At 36.8% G+C, this 25,500-nt stretch overlaps 1 protein-coding gene across 1 annotated transcript in view; it reads right to left on the bottom strand.

Annotated features, from left to right (window-relative positions):
• Positions 1-25,500, bottom strand: part of ASCC3 (activating signal cointegrator 1 complex subunit 3) — a 315,102-nt gene that overhangs the window by 18,236 nt on the left and 271,366 nt on the right. Inside the window, exon 36 of the mRNA XM_052645754.1 lies at positions 13,158-13,382. Coding sequence (XP_052501714.1) covers positions 13,158-13,382 — 225 coding nt within the window. The remainder of the gene's footprint in view (positions 1-13,157; positions 13,383-25,500) is intronic.

Below are 25,500 nucleotides of genomic sequence, written 5' to 3'. Positions count from 1 at the left end.
TCTCTGTCATCCCCTTCTCTCCCCACCTTTGATATTTCCCAGCATGAGGGTCTTTTCCAATGAGTCGGTTCTTTGCATTAGGTGGCCAAAGTATTGGAGTTTCAGCTTCAGCATCAGTCCTTCTAATGAATATTCAGGACTGACTTCCTTTAGGATGGACTGGTTGGATCTCCTTGCAGTCCAAGGGACTCTCAAGAGTCTTCTCCAACACCACAGTTCAAAAGCATCAACTCTTCGGTGCTCAGCTTTCTTTGTAGTCCAACTCTCACATCCATACAAGACTACTGGAAAAACCATAGCTCCGACCAGATGGACCTTCGTTGGCAAAGTAATCTCTCTGCTTTTTAATATGCTGTCTAGGTTGGTCATAGCTTTTCTTCCAAGGAGCAAGTGTCTTTTAATTTCAAGGCTATAGTCACCATCTACAGTGATTTTGGAGCCCCCCAAAATAAAGTCTCTCACTGTTTCCATTGTTTCTCTATCTATTTGCCATGAAGTGATGGGACTGGATGCCATGTTCTAGTTTTCTGAATGCTGAATTTTAAGCCAGCTTTTTCACTCTCCTCTTTCACTTTCATCAAGAGGCTCTTTAGTTCTTTTTCGCTTTCTGCCATAAGGGTGGTGTCATCTGCATAGCTGAGGTTATTGATATTTCTCCTGGCAATCTTGATTCCAGCTTGTGCTTCTTCCAGCCCAGCATTTCGCATGATGTACTCTGCATATAAGTTAAATAAGCAGGGTGACAATATACAGCCTTGACGTACTTCTTTCCCTATTTGGAACCAATCTGTTGTTCCATGTCCAGTTCTAACTGTTGCTTCTTGACCTGCATACAGATTTCTCAGGAAGCAGGTCAGGTGGTCTGGTATTCCCATCTCTTTAAGAATCTTTCAGTTTGTTGTGATGCACACAGTCAAAGGCTTTGGCATATTCAATAAAGCAAAAGTAGATGTTTTTCTGGAACTGGATATGTAACCATTAAATATCTTTTGAAATATGCCTGAATTCTGGATTTAAATAATCCAAGGGTAAAACTGAAACTCTGAGTATTGTAACTGAATTAAGTCAACTTCATTGCAAGGAAATAGAATTACTCACCTCACCAAAAGGAAAAACTATCATTTACTGTACACCAAGAGGTATGTTAACAGGCGCATAAAAAGATGTAGCTCTATGATGCAGCATTAAAAACTTTCTAAACTTCAGTTTGCAGAGCATGTGAATTCAGTCCTCAGTGTGTCAGCTGTGCCTGTGGGTTGTGCATATGGAGAACGAGACAGTTCAGCCTCTCTAGTCCCTCTCAGCATTCTGACGACCTACAACCTCTGTCCTTCCTTTCACCTTTCTCCTCTTCAAGGACATTTTCTCCTTTTCCTCACATCTCTCCGCCATATTTAGTGACGGTGTAGGGAAAAACCACATGAAAACAAGGTCATGACAAGGTTCAAATGGCTAGAAAATGTTGCTATGTTTAAATTAAATGACATAAACATCATACATGGAAGAAGATAACATTTTCATTATTTTACAGGAACCAAGTTGTTATCTATGGACTATCAAGAAAATGCAAACTACTATGGAAAGATCATCAAAAGCAATGAAAGTCTGAGAAACTCACAGCCGAGAGGAGGCTAAGGAGACATGACAACTAAATATAATGAGGTGTCCTGAATGGAATCCTAGAACAAGACAAGGACATTAAGGAAACTAAAGAATTCTGAAGAAGCATGGACTTTAGTTAATAATAATATATTAATAAAGGTGCATCGTGACAAATGTTCATTGTGACACAGGTTGACATAAGGTGTTAACTACAGAGGAAAATTGACTGCAGGGTATCCAGGAAACATCTGTATTTGTCTTTGTAACCTTTCTTCAAGTCTAAAACTATTCTAAAATGTGAAGTTTATTTAAAAAAAAAAAGCACTATGGTAATTCAGCCTAGGCAGCCTGTTAAAACATTAGTTGTTAGACATCTGCTAGAAAATGCACTATTTAGTTCAAGAGCTCCCAGAAGTTTTACAATGATGGGAAAACCTGAAAAAAAGCTTTCTAGACAGAAAGGCACACTCCTTTAAAGGTTCAGGTCACTTGCAAGTAACGATACAATATTTTGTCAATAATTAAAATGCTATAAGTACATGTACAAGAATCTTTTTCAATAGCAACAGTTGTTCACAGTAACTTTCTCCTGAACTTTTACCCCCAGAAGGTTAGCATTCAGGAAGCTCAGCTGCTGTCTAACAAACTTAATTAATCAAAAAGTCATTTCCGAGCTGTAACTATGAGTAAAAGCGCTTCAAGTGCGCTAGCAAGCCTACAAGTTAATCAAAATGCTAATGCAGTACAAATTAAAGTTGTGATTAACATTTCACAGTAGCTGCTTAAGTGAATTGATCACACAAATGGGTTAAGCATTACTCATTTCCTACAGCCCCAACCGGGAAAAGGGTTGTTATGTGGGTATGAGAAGAAGAGCTGGGGGTAGAAGGATCCTTCATAATAGCATCCTAGCGTCAATAAACCAGCACCAAATTGTCATACAAAAGCTTACAGGTAGAGTCACCCAGGGGGAAATAGCCTTCCAAATTACATTATAGTCCTTGAAGGGAGATTGTCTGTAAATCCACAACAGTAAGTGAAGGTGTTTTCCACCTCAAAATCCACACGTTTGTGTTAGTTTTGGAAATGCTAAATGCATTAGCTCTGTGTTGCATCTGCAGTGGGGAATGGTGCTTTGCTTTAGGTGGCGTGGCTTCCCTGGTGGCTCAGATGGTAAAGAGTCTGCCTGCCATGCAGGAGAGATCCAGATTCAATCCCTGGGTCAGAAAGATGCCCTGCAGGAGGAAATGGCAACCCACTCCACTGTTCTTGCCTGGAGAATCCCATGGACAGAGGAGCCTGGCAGGCTACAGTCCATGGATTCACAAAGAGTCAGATACCATTGAGCGACTCACACTTTCACTTCGGGTGTTCTATTGTTGAGTGTGACTCTGATACAGGGTAAAATAAGCACTAGCTGGATGATTCTGCATCACAGTGTGGATCTTTGCATTTGAAAGAATAACCACTCAGGATTAAGTTCATTTAGAGTTATTTGTTTTGAAATAGACATCCACTAATAAAACCTCATCAGGCCTTCTGTGGCAAGATATGAGCTCCTGGCAGTCTTGCCAGGAAAGCAGCCTGAATTAGACTTCCCCGTCTCTATGAATTTGATAAGGTCACATGAATGTTGACAACATACAGACATTTGTTGGTAGACAATTCAGACTTGGCAGATAATTTGAAAAACATTGTGAGAATCTGGACACAAGAAATCTCCCTTTTCAATCCTCTCCTAAGATAGAACTAGAGAGGAAAAAGTGAAATATTTATTCATTATATTCACCCATGATATATTGAGATCTGTTATGTGCCAAGAATTATGCCCAAGTCACCTTAACAGTCAGTGACATTATAAATAGTTATTGATAAGGTTCCAGCATATTTTGGATATGATACAAAATCCTCCAAATGTACGCTTATAGTATTAATATTCCTTGAAACATACCCATAAAAGTATAAAAGATATACTTAAAACTTAACAGTGTAATTTTCATTTTAGGATCCTTCAAAGACTTGGGTTGCAGAAATTAACTCTTTATATATGATTAAATATGTATAATCCAATTTTGGAAGTCTAAAAATTACTTACTGATCATTACCCATCTTTTTCTCAAAATGATTTAAAGAAGCTTTCTGAAGTCTACTGTGCTGTACTGTCCACTTAAAGATAAGCTCTTCATTTGATCTAATAATCATCGTAAGCATTTAAAAATGTGAAAGGAAGGACTCTATTACGAACATACAGGAGAGTTAACCTATGATTTGCTACATCAAAATATTTCTTACAAGTTCTGGATTAATGATTTGATGCAGTACTTCGTTGGTTAAGCTCGGCAACACTGGACTATTCACCGCTAACTATATTTGACTCTGATTCTAGAACTTGTTCATTTAATTGACACAGACATTCAATACATTCACAGCCCACTGAGCCTGTGCTGAGTGCATCCGTAGGTAAATACGCTTCAAAGGTTACATTAGCCTTGCTTCATGGCAGTTTTATCTCCTGGTATCACCAAATAGTCTAGCTTTCTAATCTACTACAAATGGGGATCATTTGTTAATGGGAATATAGACCCAGCTACAGTTCTAATATCTCTCACTCAGTTAAAATATTCAGGTCAATAAAAATATTCATATCATTGTATCTTCTTTTGCTTCCCTTATCCTATTCTTTTCTATTCTGACTCTAATGAGGTATACATTCATATCTTAAGTTTACCAATTAAAATAGATTGAAGATGCAATCTGTTTTCAGAATAGCTGTGAATTATAAAAATGTGATACTAGTTATTTGAAATTTAATACACATTATCTGATATTGTTACAGAGGTCAACTTACTGTTCTGAAGTTTGGACTAAATAACAACCCTACTAATAAACTTTCAGGGATTCAGTTTCACAAATTTAAGGTTTTCTGAAAGAAGTAAAGCATACCAATTCACATATTTACCCCCTTTCTTCTGTTTATGTAACTTATTAAAGTATATAGCATATGAGTTACACGTTATCTCATGTGAAGGAGAAGAAAGGCTGGAAACTTACCTGTTCAAAAAAGCCTGGGCATTAAAGAAAAAGACGTAAAATGACAGCTCCTACATTAAAGTTAGATGCAAGAATTTACAAAACAATGGAAACTTACCCATCAGAACAGAGCTGCCTAAATGTTTTCTTTCAGGCACTGAATCACCTATTAATAAATCATTTTCAAAGCCAGTCTCCTGGTTTACTTTTTGCCAACTTCTATTAGTACAATGGAACATGATGAATTCAATCTATATAAACATGTGCCTTGTTATACAGAGTACAGAACTTTATACTCTCCTCCAACAGTAAAGAGGAGATGTCTGTTACCTCTGAAGGGAACTGGTAGTTCTGTGTCTTGGGGCAAGGAATCTCTGAGATTGCCTGTTGCTTCTAGACATTTGAACTTTTTCAAAAAGGACCAGGTGCGTGGACAAAAGCTGCTTCCCGGGGAGAGGTAGTTACTCTGAGAGAAGCCAAGAAGCTAATCTAAGCAGAGAAAGCAAACCTTAAAGAAGAAGAGAGGAACATGAAATGTTTGCATATGTGTTATAATAGTCAGTCTAAGCACAGTCATTTAATAGTGTGTATCACTATTTATTAATATTATAGGAGTATCTTTATTATGGCATTCCCTTTTCTTCTTGTGGTTGTATCAGCAACCTGATCTTTCCCTCATTGCTTCCAATTATTGTAACTTTTGGTGGAGAACCTGAGGAATCAAATGGCTAGTTTATTGGGCAACCAAGAAAAATATAAAAACTTTGGGAAGGATCATAAGCTGTTGAAACAAAAAACATATCAACTGGCAAACAGCATATCAATTGGACATTTCAGATAATATAATAAAGCAATTACAAACATCAGACATATTAACAAGTCCCTCTTAGAAACTGGTTAAAGTAATTATAGGCCAACTGTTGAAAGGAAACTAAAGTAATTAAAGGGAGGAGATTTGAGTATACTCTGAAAAGAAAGGATTAATTAAAAAATATTATTCATGTTCTAGTGGGGATTCTTGGTCTAAAAAGAGAAGCAGAAATTCCTGTGACATTCTCACATCTAAAATAAATCCAGACTAGACCAAGAGTACAATTCTTAGATCCATCTTTATAGGACAAAGGGAATCCAATAAGATAAAGTTTTATTATATAGATAACCTATGCTGAAAACTGTTTTCCTAATATAATCTTGGGAAGGATATTTAGTCTTAATCTGTAAAATGAAGATAATATTGTATTATTTCATTGGACTATTAAAGCAAATAAGTCTATGCAATCAAAGTAGAACAGAGCCTGCTACAAAGAAAATTCTCAACAAGTATTCACCAGCAACACTATTAATGATAGCCTGCCTTAGGGACCATCATTAAATAGCAATTTTTTGGTGTGGGAGTACAGGGATGATATGTAGTTCTTCAAATATTCTGGTTGAATTTAGTATTTAACACATTAATTCCAATTTCAATTTGGAAGTATAGGTTTTCAGAGATCTTTCTAATCAATCTACACTGTCATATTTCTGCTTGTGTGTGTGTGTTCTCCTTTCATGAGATGCATCTTGCAGTGGTTAAGAGTATCATTGCTAAAGTGAGTGAAAGTCGCTCAGTCATGTCCAACTCTTTGCGACTCCATGGACTACACACTCCATGGAATTCTCCAGGCCAGAATACTGGAGTGGGTAGTCTTTCCTTTTTCCAGGGGATCTTCCCAACCCAGGGATTGAATCCAGGTCTCCCGCATTGCAGGCAGATTCTTTACCAGCTGAGCCACAAGGGGAGCCCAGGAATACTGGGGTGGGTCGCCTATCCCTTCTCCAGCAGTTCTTCTCGACCCAGGAAGCAAACCGGGGTCTCTCGCATTGCAGGTAAGATTCTTTACCAACTGAGCTATCAGGGAAGCCCATTATTGCTAAAGTCCTTTAAAATAAATCTTAAAATGCACACAGATATTTTGATCTATTAAACTTAAGCTGCAGGGTAGATAGCATTGGCTGAAGGGTAAATTTGGCCTCTCTTTATCGGAAGGCAACTTTTCCACATTAACCCAGCAAACTGACAGCACAATTACACTCTGAATCACACATTTTGGTCCTCAGCTCACTTAGTCAGCTCCTCGAGCCCTGCTTTCCCTTTTTCCCTTAAACATCTGAAAGTGTCTAATTACTGGTAAGTTTTGCTATAAATACTATATAAGAGGTAGTGGGAGTGGTCAAGATAAATCATGTACTCTAATACTATTTTGCTCAGTATTGTATTTAAGTACTTTTCATTGAAATGAAGATGATTTTAATGTAAAGACTTATGGCACTTCTTAGAAAAGATCACGGCTATTAGAGCAGGATTTAAAGTCCTGGTATCTTCATTTGGTTTCAACACGGACTGCTGCAACAGATCACCTTTTAGCTAAATTATTTAACTTATTTGAAAACCAGTTTATTTTTTCCCTTGATAAAAGAAAAAACAAACAAAATACAGTGTGGCGTTAATCAAGACACCTGAAACTTTTCAATAGTTCTGACTTGGTCATCAAATTTGAAAAAGTTAGGCAAGTCACCTTAATTTTTGATACTTAATTTTCCTATAAAAGCTAACGTTAAGTTTTTCCTGGGTATATGTGGCACACAAAGTATGTCACATCATTTACTACATTTTATAAATATATTTTAGAGCTAATGTAATCAAGGAGAGGATCTCAAAGACTACTAGCAAGAGTAATTTTACTATTGCTCAATTTATAAACTAGCATATTTTAAGCAGGCTTAAAAATTGAGATATGTACATAAAGGTTTACTCATTTTTGTGGGGTGGGATGAAAATGGAAATGCTACTAACAGTAAAATATTAAAAGGATCCATGACAAAAACACCTTAAACCCACAAATGATCCTGATACATAATTTCAAATGGGTACAAGAAGCAAAGGTAGGCTGTACTGTGAGAGCAAACATGTCTACAACAACTATGTTTTTCTTTGTAACAGATTCCCCAGGACAAGGGTAATCAAGATTACAGTTTTCATAACCGAAATGATAGCTCATGTAAAAGGTATATTTCTATAAATTAAAGGGGATAACAGAATTTAGAGTTAATTGACTACGAAAAAGCAAGGAAGTAAAAGTACTACCAAGAATGAGGAGACTAAGACAGACTTAGTTTCTTGAGTCCTCAAATCATTGTTCATTTTATAAATATTAACTAACGTCCCACTCCTGTAAGATTTTATTTTTTATTCAGACAGCAGGGATTCAGTGACTTGCCTAAGGCCTTTATACCAAAACAGGAGCAGAGCTGAATTTATAGTAAGATGGTGGTGCCAAGTCCTATACTCAGAACACAAGGTCATGCTGATGTCCCATGAGGGCAGTATAATATTCAATCAGCCAGCAGGGCTTCAGGTTGGAAAACTGCCTGAACCAACGCTTTCCAGGTCAATGGTATCAATGTAGCAAATGAGAACAATAGTGTAGAATAATGAAAACTGTCACTCTGTCATGGAAAATTATCATGTCATAACTTACCCTCAAATTTTCCATTAGCAACCCTAATATTTCCTCCTCCTGGCTTGTTTACTTTTATCATAATCTTACAAAAAAATTGTAGGAATGAGAGGATTTAGGATATGAAGCTTGCCATTTCTTTACAATTAAGTTTCTTTTTAGATGGCTTCTAAAAAGCCAAATCTACATTTATAAACATAACTAAGTGTAAGTGAAAGTCGCTCAGTCATGTCTAACTCCTTGTGACCCCATGGGCTATACAGTCCTTGGAATTCTCCAGGCCAGAATACTGGAGTGGGTGGCCTTTCCCTTTTCCGGGGAATCTTCCCAAACCCAGGGATCAAACCCAGGTCTCCCACACTGTGGGCAGATTCTTTACCAGCTGAGCCACAAGGAAAGCCCATAAACATAACTAATACTTGTAATTTATACTAACGGAAAATTGCACACACAATGCCCAACAATAGGAATTAATTAAACAAACTGTGACCTTCTTATGAAAAAATATAATGTGTCCATTAGAAATTATACTTGAGAAGAATACTTGACGTTGTAAACTATTAAGTTAAAAAGGTTAGAAAATAACATAATAAAAATTTGCAAAGGAAGAGAGAGAGTAAATGCACAAAGAAAAAGAGCCTCTGAGCCTCCAAAGACAAAAAAGAACTATACACAGCTATTTACTCTAGTCAGTAAACTTGTTTTTTGGCAGGAGTAAGGGTTAGTCATTCTAAAGCTATATCAGGCTAGGATGGAGGAATTAAGTAAACAAATTTTGATTAGTGAGAGCCAAGTATCTTATGGGTAGAGAAAAGAATTACAATTTTTAAAAAGGGAAAGACTAAAATGAACTCTTGGTATTAAACTGGAATTGGAGGTATTGGAATGAACTCATGGTTTTATGAATACAAATATTTTCTACATATCCAAACATGTACACACACACAAGTAGATAAACAAACAGATACAGATGTCTATGTATATACATACTTATATTTCTTAGCTTTTCCCATTGAGGGGGCTTACAGGTAACGACACCCAGGTAGCAATGAAGTCAATGAGCATCTCTAAAACCACTCTCTAACTACTTGTGAGCCTATACTTATATAAATAGATAAACTAAATAAATAAATGGAGGAGAATGGAAATTCTGGGAATGATAGAAAAAGATCACAGTAGTAATAACTGTTTCAGGAGAAAGCCTCCAATGAATGATGAAAATAATGTAGGGAAATTTGATGAGAAACAGGATAACTGCATAATCTCAAAGTTTCTTACCACAACATATTAGTTACAAAATGAAAAAAAAAGTAACTTTACAGTGGAGAAGCCTGGCAGATGCTACCTCAAGTGTACAAAGTCAACATCTCTGGTAATAACACATCCATGTCACAAGCCTCCTGATATGATATACCAAGAGGATAAAACATCACTTCTGTGGCATTCTTAACCAGGAGTATGTAACTTCAATGTTATTATGAGGAAATATCAGGCAAGCCCAAACTGAGGGACAGCTCTGTAAGACACCTGGCCAGTGCCCCTCACACGTGCCAATGTCCCGAGCGTCAAGGAGACTGAAGGGGACGTGACAGCTAAGTGCTCTGTGGGATCCTGGACTGGATCCTGGAACAGAGAAAGGTATCAGTGGGATAAAATCCAAATGGACAGAGTTGGAATGAGGTCTGCAGATTAGTTAACAGGATCAGCACTGAGGCAAGATGCTAACATTAGGGGAAGCCCAGTGCAAGACACGTGAGAATTTTATTGTACTGTTTTACAAACTTTTAATGTCTGAAGTTACTTCAAAATGGAAAAAAATTAAAAAACATTTTTTTAAATTAAAAAATTTTTAATTCATCAACCAAAAAGAGTCTCATATTCATAGGGGTGAAGATATAACTACCATGAATGACTTTAAATTTAATACATTGCTTTTCCAAATTTTCTACAGTGACATGTATTACTTTTATAATTAAGACCTATTTCTCTTTAGATGTTGTTTGGATGGAACAAAAATTTTTTAAGAAATATAAATATCCAAGAAACGGTATATAAGAATATTTAAGTAGAGGCGAAAAGTACCTGACTGAATCTTTTCCTTAAGAGTAAATTTAGAAACAGACTCCTTATAAAATCACCAATTTATTATTTATAGCTTTTGGATCATTATTGACTGAGTGTTGAAAAAGAAACTATGAATGAGTTGATATATATTATAACTTTTATATATGATGTAAATACATGCACCTGTAAGTATACCTGTAAGTACAAAAATTTAATTTCTCCTGTAATGTCTCTCCAACCCTTCCTGACCCTGAGTTCATTAACAGGTCAGCCTTCGAGGAGGAGAAAAAATGGCTACAGGAAACACAAATGAGTATCCACGGCCACAGCTAAAACTTTAGGAACTTTAACCTTCATTGATAAAGTGGGACTAATAAAGAGTGGCAAATCATCTTCCTAGAGAGATAAACCATATGTTAGCTACAAAAAAGGGTTAAAAAATTTACTTGTGTATTATAGCCTTATAGCCTTTCTAATTCCTGATAGTTTGTGAATATTATATGAAACAGCTCTATTCTTTTAAGTAATAAAATTAAGTTTTTTTTCTCCCGATAATAAAATTGTTAGAAGCTCACTTGAAAACATTCAAACATTTTAGAAGAGCATAGAAAATAAATTAAAAATTATCCCAAATGCTGTGACAGAGATGGCTACTGTTAATCTTTTGGTAGATACTATTCTGGATCTTCTGTCATTAGATATATATATTCATAAATTTATGTAGATATTCTAGACAGATACAGAATTAATAAGAGAAACTGTAATATTTTGCAGTCTTCTATAACCTGAAAGATGCCTAGGTTATCTCTTAAGTCTTTAATTTTGTAAATGGCTATACATAAATCTAGGACTTCCCTGGTGGCTCAGATGGCAAAGCGTCTGCCTACAATGCAGGAAACCTGGGTTTGATCCCTGGGTTGGGAAGATCCTCTGGAGAAGGAAATGGCAAGAAGGAAATTCTTGCCTGGAAAATCCCATGGATGGAGGAGTATGGTAGGCTACAGTCCATCGGGTTGCAAAGAGTCAGATACAACTGAGTGACTTCAGTCACTCATACATGAATCTTCAGATTCATTTACTCTACCTTTAAAAACACCATGTGAAAGTCAAAGTGTTACTTGCTCAGTTGTGTCTGACTCTTTGCAATCTCATGGACTGACTGTAGCCCACCAGGCTTCTCTTTCCATGGAATTCTCCAGGCAAGAATACTGGAATGGGTAGCTGTTCCCTTATCCAGGGGATCTTCTGGACTCAGGGATAGAACCCAGTTCTCTCCCATTGTAGGCAGATTCTTAACCATCTGATGAATCACTAGGATAGCCCCAAGAATACTGGAGTGGGTTGCCATTCCCTTCTCCAGGGGATCTCCCTAACCCAGGGATCAAACCTAATTTTCCCGCATTTCAGGCAGGCAGATTCTTTACCATCTGAGCCACCAGAGAAGTCCTAAAAACACCATGAGACTCTTGAAAACCTTAAAACTTGTTTTTGCTATAGAAATGTCCCAAAAGGCATAAAGTAGAAAATCAAAGTCTCTTATAAGCTCAATCCTTCAAGTGTGCTTCTCCCACCCTGCTCCTCTCACTGTTATCTCCCAGGAAATGGCAACTCCAGCCTTCTAGTGGCTCTGGGGAAAAGCTCTGGAATCATCTTTGGCTTCACGCTTTGCCTAAAAACCCTTGTTCAATTCATTAACAGATTCTCCTTAAAAAATTTGCAGGATCCAACTACTTTTCACCAGTCTTACCCACACCAACTTGGTCTAGCCACCATCATTTCTTGCCTAGCCTTATAGCTTTCAAGCTATAAAGTTCATAGATAACGATTTCAGATTCAGCATGGCAACTAACTAAGGAATATCACATGTCAAAGTTTTGTACAGTATCAGAGAATATCTACACTTTTCTGAAAAGGCTATACAAATACTCTTTCTTCTTTAAATAATGTATCTATCTGAGGCTGGATTTCCTCCAGATACTTCAATTAAAATATCATATTGTAACAGACTGCTTTTAAAAGATGATAAATGAATTGAGTTGACTTCTAGTGAGATATGAAAGATATTTGCAAAAACGTAAAACACTATTACACTTGTTTTCAAAATAGTTATTTCTTATGAAACATCATTAACATATAATGGGTTTATAACTGTTATTTTCAAATGAAGTAATATTTGAGAATTTGTTTGAATTAATATGGCAAATATTCATAGATATCTATATAACTACCATAACCATTAGTGAACCACTGCTCTACAGCTTCTCTCTCATTCAGAGTAAAACCAAAATCTGTACCATGGTTTACAAACTCCCTACATGACCTGACCCCATTTTCTCTATAGTCTCCATGCCCACCCTCTCTGATCTCATTTCAAACCACTCCTTTTCAACTTTTTTCCAATGGCCTCCTTCATTTTTCTTGAATATACTCAGCAAGTTCCTACATGAACTGTGGCACTAGGTCTTCTAGGTGTTTAGAATCTATTCTAAACAGATAGCCCATGGCTCACCCCCTTCCCTTTCTTTCTTAAATGACTTCATAGGCAAAATGGCACCCTCCATCTTTCTCCATATTTCCTTTATTATACTTTATTACTATTTTAACAGAGCAGTGATTGCCACTTGACTTATATTTTTAATTGTCTTGTCTTTTACTTCTCTAGTGAAAGCCCATTACAGCAGGGTCTCTTCTGTCCTGTTCACTGCTGTATGCTCAGAACCTAGAAAAATACCTGGTACTCAGTTTACCTTCAATAAATTTCAATGGAATGGATGGCTGAAACTGTCACCTTATTGCATTTACATTTTCTTTTCTGTCAAAAATTCTTGATTTGATTCACTAGGTTTTTCTCAATAATGCTACAATAAAAGTGTTTAAACACAAGTATATTTTCTTCTCCAACAGGGGAAAAAAAATCCAGAAAGAACAGGAGAAAATGTAGATAATCAGAAATGACTTTCATACCTGGCATACTCGGAGGGCTTGGTCCAACACTGTCTTGGTATCAGTGTCATAATCTGGGCAGGGCAGCATGGTTCGGCTGAGATGTGCCTGCAGGAGGAGATGTGCTTTGGTGTGAGGGCTGTCAAATGAATGAGGATTCGATTCCAAGGGAAGACATTTTGCCAGTTCACTATTCATATGATCTTCATTGTGTCTTACTGGCAAATCAGTATATTCTTCTGCATCCTGAAAAAACATACAAATTCACATAGATACATGTATTAAGGTACTGGATCAAAAATATAATAGTTACTGTACTTAGCTTTAACTACTAACATTTAAAACATGCTTTAGAAAAACCTTTAAGATAACCATATCCCTTAAAATTCTGCTTTGTTCAATACTACTAATAATATTCGGGCTTCCTTAGTAGCTCAGACGGTAAAGCATCTGACTGCAATGCAGGAGACCTTGGTTCGATCCCTGGGTCGGGAAGATCCCCTGGAGAAGGAAATGGCAACCCACTCCAGTATCCTTGCCTGGAAAATCCCATGGACAGAAGAGCCTGGCGGGCTGTAGAGACCATGGGGTCACAAAGAGTTGGACATGACTGAGTGACTAACACACACATATTAAGCAAAAGCTAGTAATTTATAATATATCTGAAACTCATGTATGATCTTATTTATACAGTTAACAAAAGTAATACAGATTCTAGTGAGCATCAAACACCATGCTTGACAGTGGGCCCACGGCAGTAAATCAGCAACTGAGAGTTCATCAAGAAAAAACGAGTTCTACAAAGTGGAAATGAACGCTATGATATGGTAAGTACAGAATATTAAAAGGATAGTCAGTTTGGGGACTTAGGATGAGTGGAAGAAATAGGCAGGGCTGGGAGAAAAGTGGCTGAGGATAGGACTGGTGAGGTAAGAAAATGCTGAAGACCAGGATCGTTAACTTAAGACTTACTATGATAAATTAGATTAAAATAAAATTGTTCGTATTTGGCAGTTTCCAGTTCCACATGCAAGGAGCATAGAAGCCACCACTTCATCGTAACAAGTAAAAAGCTGAACAGGCTGACATTTTGCTATAAGCAGAAACTAACACAACACTGTATATCAATTATACATCAATTAAAAAAAAAGAGCAGAAGAGGTTGAAAAAAACCAACAACATATGGTCTTGGATCCATATGAGAAGGGAGGACACAGGACAAACTGATGTCCCCAAGGCTGGAAAATGCAGGAAGTCATAGCTAAGAGGAGCAGAGACTCATAGGCAGAAAATGTCACAGGAATAAGTGAAGGTAAGAAACCCTGAACTGTAACTGATGAATTATGGGAGATTCAGTGTGGGCAACTCCAAGAGCTAAAAGCTCCATGGGGACTAAGTTGTAGGGGCCTCACAATACTACGAGATTTACCTTCAGGAGCCCAATCAGATTCCTATAGTCAATACCAGAGAAAAATCCCCTTGGACTTCTGGCAAGGGGAGGGGAAAAGAACCATTCTGAAATATGCCAGAGCATTCTGTCCTTCTTAGCAAGGCCAGCTCTCAGGAGAACTAGTTAATTAGAGCCTAACCTGCTGGGATATTATCAGAACCTATCTGACCTGGATAAGGGAAATACCCAACTGTAACCAGTTCCAGCTTTGCACATGGAAGAATGGAATATCCCACTCTAGCCCAAGCTAGCCATCTTATCCCACCAAAGTTGGGAGGGTAGAAAAAAACTGAGAAACAGATGTGAAATTCACAGTGTAGAGTCACTATAGACATGGGGCCTGATCACTGGACCAGAGGATATTCCCCCTACACCTCTGTGCCTCACCTCACTGCATTACAAAAGGCCTATTTACTGCAGCTCTTTTTACCCAATACGGTATGTCCAGCTATCAAGAAAAAAGGTATACCAAAAGGCTAAAAATACAGTTTGAAGAAACAGAGCCATCAGCAGAACCAGACATGGCAGGGATGTTAGAATTATCAGAGCAGGAATTTAAAACAACTATGATTTATAATGATTTATATGCTAAGAGCTCTGACAGATAAAACAGACAGCATGTAAAAACAGATGAGGGCTTCCCTGGTGGCTCAGGGGTCAAGAGCCCACCTGCAATGCAGGAGATGTGGGTTTGATCCCTGGGTCAGGAAGATCCCCTGGAGAAGGAAACCCACTCAAGTATTCTCGCCTGGGAAATCTCATGGACAGAGGAGCCTGGCAGGCTACAGTCCATGGGGTTGCAAAGAGTTGGATGTGACTAAGCACACAAGAATAGATGAACAATAGAAGTGGAGAGATGGAAATCCTAGAAAAGAGTCAAAGAGAAATGCTAAAGACAAAAACACTAACAGAAACGAAGAATGCTTTTGGTGAATTTATTAGTAGACGGGATGTGGCTGAGGAAAGAATTTTTGAGCTAGAGGATATAACAATCATGTCTCTAAAAACTGAAAAGCAAAGAGAACAAAGACTGAAAGAGACACAAGATGATATCCAAGGACTGTGGGACAATGACAAAAGATGTAACATATATATAAAGGGGACATAAGAAGGAGAAAAGAGAAAGTAAGAGAAGAAACAGCTGAAACAATAATGATTGAAAATCCTTCCCCCTCCCCATTAATGTCAGACACCAATCCACAGGGAAAAACATCATGTTGCCTATACAGGAACAAAGGTAAGTGTTACTTCTGAATTACTCACCGCAGAAACCATGCAAGCAAGAGGAGAGTGGCATGAAATATTTAAAGTGTTGAGAAAAAAAAATTCCACCAACCTAGAGGTTCTATACCCTGTGAAATTATCCCTCAAAAGGGATAGAGAAATACAACTTTCTCAGACAAATAAATACTGAATTAATTTATTGGCAACAGACTGGTAGAATGGCCTTGCAAGAAATATAAGTTCTCTGGAGAGAAAGAAAATAATATAGGTTCAAAATTTGGCACTGTATAAAGAAAAGAAGAACAATGAAGAAGGAGTAAGTGAAGGCAAAAATAAAAAACTTTCATTTTTCTTATTAACTGATCTAACAGACAATACTTAGTTCAAAATAATAACAATGTATTCAATCATGTATGCTTATGCACATGTCTTATGCTTATGTATATGACTTGTATATAAGTGACATGAACAATAGCAATGAAACAGGAAATGGAAGGAATTATGACTATTTTGTTATTATACTTACATTACCCGCTAGTGTATACTGCTACTTGAAAGTGGAATTCAATTATTTGGAAAAGTACACTGTAAACTCAAGGGTAACCACTAAAAAAAGCCACCCCCCCACTATATATATATATATATATATATACACACACACACACACAACTGATATGCTAAGAGAGTAGAAAATGAAATCATATAAAATGCTCAAAAAAGACAACAAAAGACAAAAACAGGAACATAGAACAAGGGCAACAAATAGAAAACAGTAATAAATATTTGTTGAATATCCACCTTATGATGGAGACAGACATTATTCAGCCACACAAATGCAACTGTGATATGATTATAAATTCCATGAAGAAAAAAATATGTAAAAGGGCATGAGAATTTAGCAAAGAAATCTGACCAAGTTAGGACGGTCATAAAGGTTTCTTGAAGGAAAAGGCAGATAGGCTGATACTGAAGATGAGCAGATGGTACCTAGATGAACAGAGACGTGAACAGTGTTCCTGGAACCAGGACATTTAACAGAAATATTAAAATAATCATGACATTTTCTCATGAATTATGTCTCTTGTCTTACTTTGTTTGGTAAGTCAAAAATATCACAGCTGCTTTACACTATTTTGAGCGTTGTCTTCACCAGTTTGCGCTGCTTTATGTAAGAAGTGTATACTGACATGTAGCAGTTAATGTTTTGCCTCTATGAGTCCTCTTGGATTTCTTTTATATGTCATTTCAACTCTTTCCTATTCTCTCTGAAGTCATCTGCCAAAGAAAGACCAGTTATACATGGCAGGGCTATTATTTTTGATTTCAGGTGAATTTCAGGGGTGATACATTGTCACCTGATGACTGACATATCTCAACCTAGTATCTGGGCTCCATTCAAATCCCCATCGAAGGGCTCCATTCAAATCCCCATCGAAGCCTGTCCATCTCAGCCTTGCCAAATGGCTTAAGGAAAATGCAACAGCAGATAAGGAAGAAGATGGTTCAGAAATCTAAAACATGACCTTTTATTTCAAAAAAATGAAGTGATATCAGTGAAAACAATTTATATAAATAATTATTTTCAGTGCAGAATAAACTACTGCTATTCAGAGAAGAGGACTCAAGTAAATTGGATGTGTTGGAAAGTTTCCTAAAAGAGATAGTGTTCGTTCGAGGCTTAGAACAATTTGAAGAAGAGGAGAGAGGGAGAGAGATTCCTTGCATTCCAGGCGCAGAAAATAATACGAGCAGATCCATAAAAACAGATAAGGAGGGGTCTGAGGTTTGAGCCCCAGGGATGAGGAGAATGATGATGCTATTAATAACAGAGAGGCTGGGAACACTCAGTGAGCAGGAGCTTTCTGTTAAGCGTGCAAAATACACTTAAAGAAAGGGCTACAATCCAGATAGTTGGGTGGAGGTGGAAGGAGAAGAAATCAGCTTTAAATCTGTTTCACAATTTAAAATTTATTTATATTTAGATTTCTTTATACTGTTCAAAAAATACAACCACCTCTGATTCATTGGGATTACCGACTCAATGGACATGAGTTTAAGCAAGCTCTGGGAGATGGTGAAGGACAGGGAAGCCTGGCATGCTGGAGTCCACGGGGTCACAGAGTCAGACATGACTGAGCGGCTGAACAACAACAACTGATCTTTTACCGAAAGAAAATTGAATAACTATTTTAATACTGACAACTGTATTGGTCCTCTAGGTTTCAGATATGTAGGAAACAGGTTTAGACTTATAAATTACGTGAAAAGTTAAATTAAAATCATATTATATGGAAAGTAAGGATTTGGCTAAAAGCACTAATTAATAGTATTATCTAAGTAATCTACTTCCTTCTGTACAATCCTGTTCACATTTTATTATATACATTACACACTCCTCTTTCCTACACTGTGTGTGTGAGAGAGAGGGAGAGAGAGACAGAGAGGGAGAGAGAGAAACAGATAGATTAGATATCAATTGATTGATTAGCAGGCAACAATATAAACTAGGCATTTCCCAGTCTTAGCTGGCAAATACTTCTGAGAGTGTGACATATGATTCTAGTATCCAAAGATGCACATTTTTTCATAAAGCTTGACTTCCAAACGCAAGCAACTACTTCATTTGGTGCTAAAGAAACAATGATCTGCTCTAATACTAGAGGGAAAACCAGTGGTGTCAAAGTCAATGAGAACTGGCATATCTGAACAAGACTGACTACTCAAAATTACGCTTATTTTACTTTTAGGGTTATTTTCAGGTAACTTTTATCATTAGTGCCTCTTAATGTATTTGCTTACTTTAGAATATAAAGTGTATGTAAGATGTGACTGCACTGTTCTCCAAATCATGCCAATTCTGCTTGAATTACCCCCGATTTATTGCTTTAATCCCCTGCTTCACCAGGACTATGAATTTGCTCACTGCCAGCAGTATCAGTATCAGATGAGTCTGCTAGCAGCTGAGTACATTTTAGGTTGGAAAAAATGCTCTGCAGTGGAGAGATCTTTCTAGGTTGATTAGGGGAGCAATCAAATCTTTAATGTAGATTACTCAGTGATCTTACTGAAAAATTTAATTCAGTGATGGATTTTCTTGGTGTATAAAAGCAATCAAAGAGTACCTTTGTTAATTAAGTCCTTAATTTCTTTGCAAAATCTATATACTTTAATAATAAAAATGAAAAATACTTCAATAAACACAATGTACAATGTCTTAGTCATTTGTTTACCAAATATTTATTTAGCATATATTACTGCTGCATACCAAATGGTGGAAAAAAAGACATGATTGATCCCCTACTCTCATTAAGCTTCACAGTCAAATGGGGAGCTAAACCTTAATCAAAACTGACCATGAATAAATGTAAAATGACAACTGGACAAGTAAGGGAGGGGTACAAATAATAACCATAGGTAAGAGGGAATGTATCTTTCAGGAGGTTATGACTGAGCTGAAAGACAGTAAAAAGAAAATTTTTTTAAGGTAAAAAAGGGAAAGTGATAGGATAAGGTTCAAACTTGAGTTCAAAAAGAGGGACACAGCCTCTTACTACAGGAAAACACTTAAGAATACATGCATGGATTTGAGTATTTAATATTATTCTTTTGATACCAGGGCTTCCCCAGTAGCTCAGTGGTAAAGAAACTGCCTGCCAATGCAGGAGACGCAGGTTTAACGCAGGTTCCCTGGGTCGCGAAGATCCCCTGGAGGAGGGAACGGCAACTCACTCCAGTATTCTTGCTTGGGAAATCCCATGGTCAAAGAAGTTTGGTGGGCTACAGTCCACAGGGTTGCAAAAAATGTTGGACATGACTTTGTGGCTGTGGGCTTCCCTGGTTGCTCAGCTAGTGATGAATCTGTCTGCATTACAGGAGATCCTGGTTCAATTCCTGGGTCGGGAAGATCCGCTGGAGAAGGGATAGGTTACCCACTCCAGTATTTTTGGGCTTCCCTGATAGCTCAGACAGTAAAGAATCTGCTTGCAATGCAGATCTGGATTCGATCTCTGGGTTGGGAAGATCCCCTGGAGAAAGGAACATGCTACCCACTCCAGTATTCTGGCCTGGAGAATTCCATGGATGGAGGAGCATGGCAGGCTACATGGGATTGCAAAGAGTCAGAGATGACTGAGTGACTTTCACTTCACTTCACTTTGATTAGTAATGTCGTTTTCATTATTAAATTTTACAAAGACACTGTTTGTGAGATCTTCAAAGAGGTGACATTTGATTTATGTTTAAAAATATCAAATCAACAATAGTTTTTGTAATTAAAAATTATCCATAATTAAATGAAGTCTCATCAAAAGCTATTACTTCCTTTGAGGGTCCCTCCTTTTCTGTTTCCAGTGTTTGCACTGAAGGGGAATCCAAAGAATGTAGCAAGTAATTCATCCCCTAAGAAATGTTAGAGATCATGAGGGTGGTATGCACGGTGTGAGGTGGTAGAGAGAACACTGGGTCTGGGAACTGATATAACAGGTGGATTTTCAGCCCTGCCATTTACAAGCTATGTGACCCTCTGAGAATAACTGAACCTAAGTCCCAAATTCCTTATCAAGTTGGGACTTGGTGTGAAGATTCAATGTGATAGTGCTTATGAAACCACTTAAAAGCTGTAAGAGTCTGTATAAATGTCAGGCATTATTACTATAAAAATAATCTCCATACCTCATACTACAGAGAATGTTAACTGAGGCTTAAGATTCAATTATTTGAATTTTGTTCTACAGTTTTCAGTTATAAACCTTTGTTTACAATTATATAAAAATACTTCCCTACCTAAAATGACATTTAATTAACTCACTTTAGAAATATCATGATTCTTAAATATTTTTCAAAGAAATAGGTTACTATTATTTTTTTAACTGATGCTTTACTAGTAGGGGCACACTCATTTTATCCAAGTAATCATACAATTTTTATGTAACTGTGGTACAGAAAATATCGATTCTTTGAAAGACAATATTGTCAGTACAAGACAGCCAAATTAAAGATAAAATATTCAGAAATTATATCCTCTTGAACTACAGGTTTGATACTGGAGGTTTTAGTCTCCAATCTCCATCTGGGTTTCTTTTAAATTACATTAATTAAATGTTCACAAAAGCATATCAGTGTGTGTTAAGGAAAGATGCTCTTTTCAATCTTCTTCAGTGAACTAACTCAAAATACAATGAAGAGATAGGGAAGAGAAAGAACCATTTATATGACGCACTTGCTGCAACTTTTCTGAAGAAAAAGTGTTATGGATAGTTACAGTACTCTGAAATCCTACAGTATTTTCTACTTAAAACTTAAATGCTGTGACCCACAAGACTGAAACAAAAATACTGATTTTTAGATCAATTAGAATATATAAAAAATTATCAGCATTTTGAATTTAATTTTTCGTGGTTTGATTATGGTTCATTTGAAATAAAGACATGGCGGAAGACACTGCTGTTTAACCCTCAATTGTTCCACCAGACCCTTCTGTGAAAACCATGATTATTTATTCCTGGCATTCCAGTTCACAATTTTTCTGAGTTCTTTAGAATATGGTGTGTTTGCTTCACCACTTTACTTAGCTCTCACTTCCTTCAAGTATTTTATTCTGTGTGTTTCAGGATACTTACAAAGGAGATTTTTTATTTAGATTGATTAGGAAAGCAGCAAACCCAGGATCTGCAGAGAGAGTTAGTAAAATAATAAAATCCCTGCTTAAAAACAAATGGGCAAACAAAACCCCTTTCTAGCCTCTTCTTCCACAGTAAGACACTCTATTTATCTCCAAATTACTCCTCTAATTCTAAACAACTTGTCCAGTTAATTTCCTGTGTGTGATCACTGACTATAAGTGAGATTCGTTTTCTTATCTACATCATGTAGGTAATTAAAGGAAATTGAAAGTGGGCAATGAAGCTTTTATGCAACTGGGATTGAAGCTGAATGGAGGGCAGTGAGGTCAGTGGAGCCCATTATGCTTTCACGTGAGAGGCCGGTTTGTCTGCCCTGTCCTTGTTTACTGTTGGCTGGACAGGTTACTAACTGCAAATCTATGTCTCTGATGTGCTCAGCTGTCCTTGAATAAAGACATCTCCCCTGCAAATGTTGAGTGACAGTGATTGACAACCTATGATGAACTCTGCTTGCAAACCCCCGCTACTGTTTTTCGATTGCAAAAGAGAAATCAGAATAAAGAAACATCTTTCATAATCACATCAAATGGGCCCTGCTGTTCACGCAATAGTTTTCATTTTGTTTCCCTTTTCACCAAAAACCTCAATCTGTTGGACAAATGCCATAAACGCAGCTACTCCACATAAAGTAAAAAAATTAAAAAACAACAACCCATAAACATATGTATGTATGCTACTACATTTTGCTTGTGTATTTACACTGATTTTCAGTCCAGTTCAGTTCAGTCACTCAGTCATGTCTGACTCTTTGCGACCCCATGAACCGCAGCACGGCAGGCCTCTCACTGATTTTAGTTTAGTGAAGATATACACTCTTACATAATGATATGCTCACACCACTGTATCATTGACTTATTTTGCTTGTTCTTGGAAGAACAATCTGGTCAGTCTATACGGATGAGGTATGTCTTTCAGAGATTAGGAGCACTTGGGTTTAGTTAGGACTGGGGTACCTTTATTCAATAGGTAAGTCTTACATGTCCTTGTGGCCCTTAAATTTGCTGATCATACAGCTTACTTTTTAGATTTGTTAACAAGACGCTTATCAAATATGTAGCATATACACTGCTTTTTCTCTTTAGTGAACATGTATAAACAAATGAGTTCTGTTTGTGTATGTGTGAGGGTGTTTACTCTAGCTGCATTGACTGTAAGAGTCTGCTTCACCTAAGCAAATCACTGAGGTAACAAACAGCTGGAACAGGTTGCTGCACGGTCTTGGGTAAGCCTGACGTAACAGGAAACTAGTACTTTTATGTTGCTGGACACAGCACTGCCTGCATTGAACACACTAAGCAGAACAGGTAAGAGGGCACCTGGACAGTGAGGATGGTAAACCTGACCAAGGTGAGCGACTAAAGATGCCTGATGCTGTAACAATCTCTGTCATGGGAAAAGCAAAACATATGAAGTTAATGAATTCCAGACTTTAAGTAGCACTTGATTAATCTGTAACATTCTGAGGCGTTAAAACAAACCAAAATTAGTTTCTCACATTCCAACACTGTTTTTTGGCCACTGAAGCTGTAGAAAGAGCATTTCAGTAAATTTCCCAGATAGGAACCCTGTTTAATTTCTGTGCCTTTCTGAAGGATTAGTTTGTATATTATATATTTTATAATAATATTTAAAAAATAATCTGGCATTTCCTGATCCAGGTCTAGATATATTAAGGGATAAAAAAAATGCCTCTTTATTTTTATCTTTATTAGTTCAGATTACCTTTTATTCAACCATTAATCTATGAAAAAACTGATATAACTTATTTTCTAAATCATATATATATTTAAGCAGCATTGTTTCTAACCTTAAGACTTACACTTTTATTCAAATTATCTGTTCAAAGTGAATAAATTATCAAAGTGAAAGTGAAGTCGCTCAGTCGTGTCCGACTCTTTGCGACCCCATGGACTGTAGCCTACCACACTCCTCCGTCCATGGGATTTTCCAGGCAAGAGTGGGTTGCCATTTCCTTCTCCAGAGGATCTTCCCAACCCAGGGATCGAACCCAGGTCTCCTGCATTGTAGGCAGACGCTTTACCATCTGAGCCACCACAAGAAGTCCATATATAATAATTTAAATACCACTATAATAAATAAAGTTCATCTCTAAAATAGAAGACTGCTAAAAACTAGACTTACATGGAACTTATAATGACCTCAAAGTGCAGTGAGAGATATACCAGGAACGAACTTAAAAAGTAACAAAAGAGCCCCTTGGTTATAAAACATTTATTGGAAAATGGTAAAACTACGATCTAGTTAAGCAATAAAATATTTGTCCAACATGCATACAATTTGCTTTACTGGAATAAAGTATCAAAATAATTTTATCGTATGCAGATGGCAAACATGTAAACACTGACAGATATACTCGTAATTACTCATAGATCTATGTGTGTTTCCTGTCAGGCTTTATGTTGAGAATATGTGTCTGATTTATATCAATGTCTTAAACTTATGGACATATGTTTGGCCTTCAACCAATTAGGGCAACCACAGGATCATTTGCCAAAAATAAATATGAACAAGAAATAATACCTTATTCTTTCCATTGTAAGAATGACCACCTGGTTGACAGCTGGATTTCAAGGGATCTTACAATAGTGAGTACCAGTAGGTCTGTTGTACTTAAAATAGTTTCAGTGGTAAGAAAACTTCTATTTCCGGGGATTTACAGCTAAGTTCTTAAAAAATTGTTCTTTGATGAAACTTAAAAAGATGCCTCAGTTTTCAAGGATATAATAAAAATGCTTTATAGCTTAACAATGTTTAGATATTTTCCTCTTAAGAATAAAAATCTCGAGGCTTTCAGGTTTGAATCCTAAAAGGGAATAACTGAGATTAGTAGCAATATATAATAATTATGCATGGTTAAATGTCACATTTTGCAATCCATCTTTAAAAGCTATAAACAAACTTTATTTTTACAACTTGCTCCTGTCTTTAAAACTTCGCATTTTTACTAGGGCAACTTTTTTTTTTTTTTTTTAATAATCTGCGTTTCTATAGGCTATAATGACAATAAAAAAACATGCAAAAAATTAAAAAATAAAACGCAAAGTGGAAACATTAAAATACTTCTAATCTACTTAACAGCTACTGTATATCTTTTTCCCAGGAGTTAAGATATACATATACAAAAAGCAAAATAAATCTAAAAGTGAAATATCAAAATACACCAGTATACAAGAAACACAACAAGATAATACAGGAGTGATTGATGAATGAATGAAACAAACCCTGGTGTCATGATTTTAGAAAAAGTAGCAACCACTGCATCTAAAAATAAGAAAATATTTTAGAGGGAGCTGAGCCAAAATGCTATGGATGAATGTTAGACACACTGTCTAGGTGAGAAGCATAGCAAAAGTGTGAAGTTGACATCCATATAGCATGTTTATAGGTGAGAGTAAGAAGGGTCAGACTGAAAAGGAAGGCTGTGAAGTGGATACCCAGGTTAAGAAAATAATGCTTTAAAATCTACATAATTTTAGATTTCTAAGGGGAGAAATGATGCAAATGATGTTCTAAAAGAAATAAACAGATAAATGAGTTAGTGGATTAGAGGAGATAGAAACTAAAGTAGGAAGATCATTTAGGAGACTGGTGAGCACAATTGTTTTGAAACAGGGTGATGAGAACTCTGACAGGAGCTGAAGAGTGAACAATCTTTAAAAAGTCCGAGAAACTTGAGAAAGCGATTATGAAGAAATACTCTTAGTAATTTGCATCATGTGTGGAACGGAAGAGGAGAAAAGTAGGAGACATGGATTACTCGAAGGAATTCATCTTGGAGGTGTGGAAGAATGCAAAGACAACTGACTGGCAAAATGAGGACAGGAATTTTGGGAAGAGTGAAAAGGAAGATTGAGACATTGTGAGTCTGGGTCACAGAGGGACAATGAAGTAGGAATGTCCAGTGAGCACGCAGAAGCTGGAACCATGGTTGGTAAGAGAGGTCAAGATGAGTAGACTATGCTATGAGGCTCATCCATTTGAAGGCAAC

This window comes from Budorcas taxicolor, chromosome 9 (genome assembly GCF_023091745.1).
Source record: "Budorcas taxicolor isolate Tak-1 chromosome 9, Takin1.1, whole genome shotgun sequence".
In the NCBI taxonomy this organism is placed as follows: domain Eukaryota; kingdom Metazoa; phylum Chordata; class Mammalia; order Artiodactyla; family Bovidae; genus Budorcas; species Budorcas taxicolor.
Note: the sequence above shows the minus strand (reverse complement) of the source record. Positions and strands in the feature narration are given on the sequence as shown.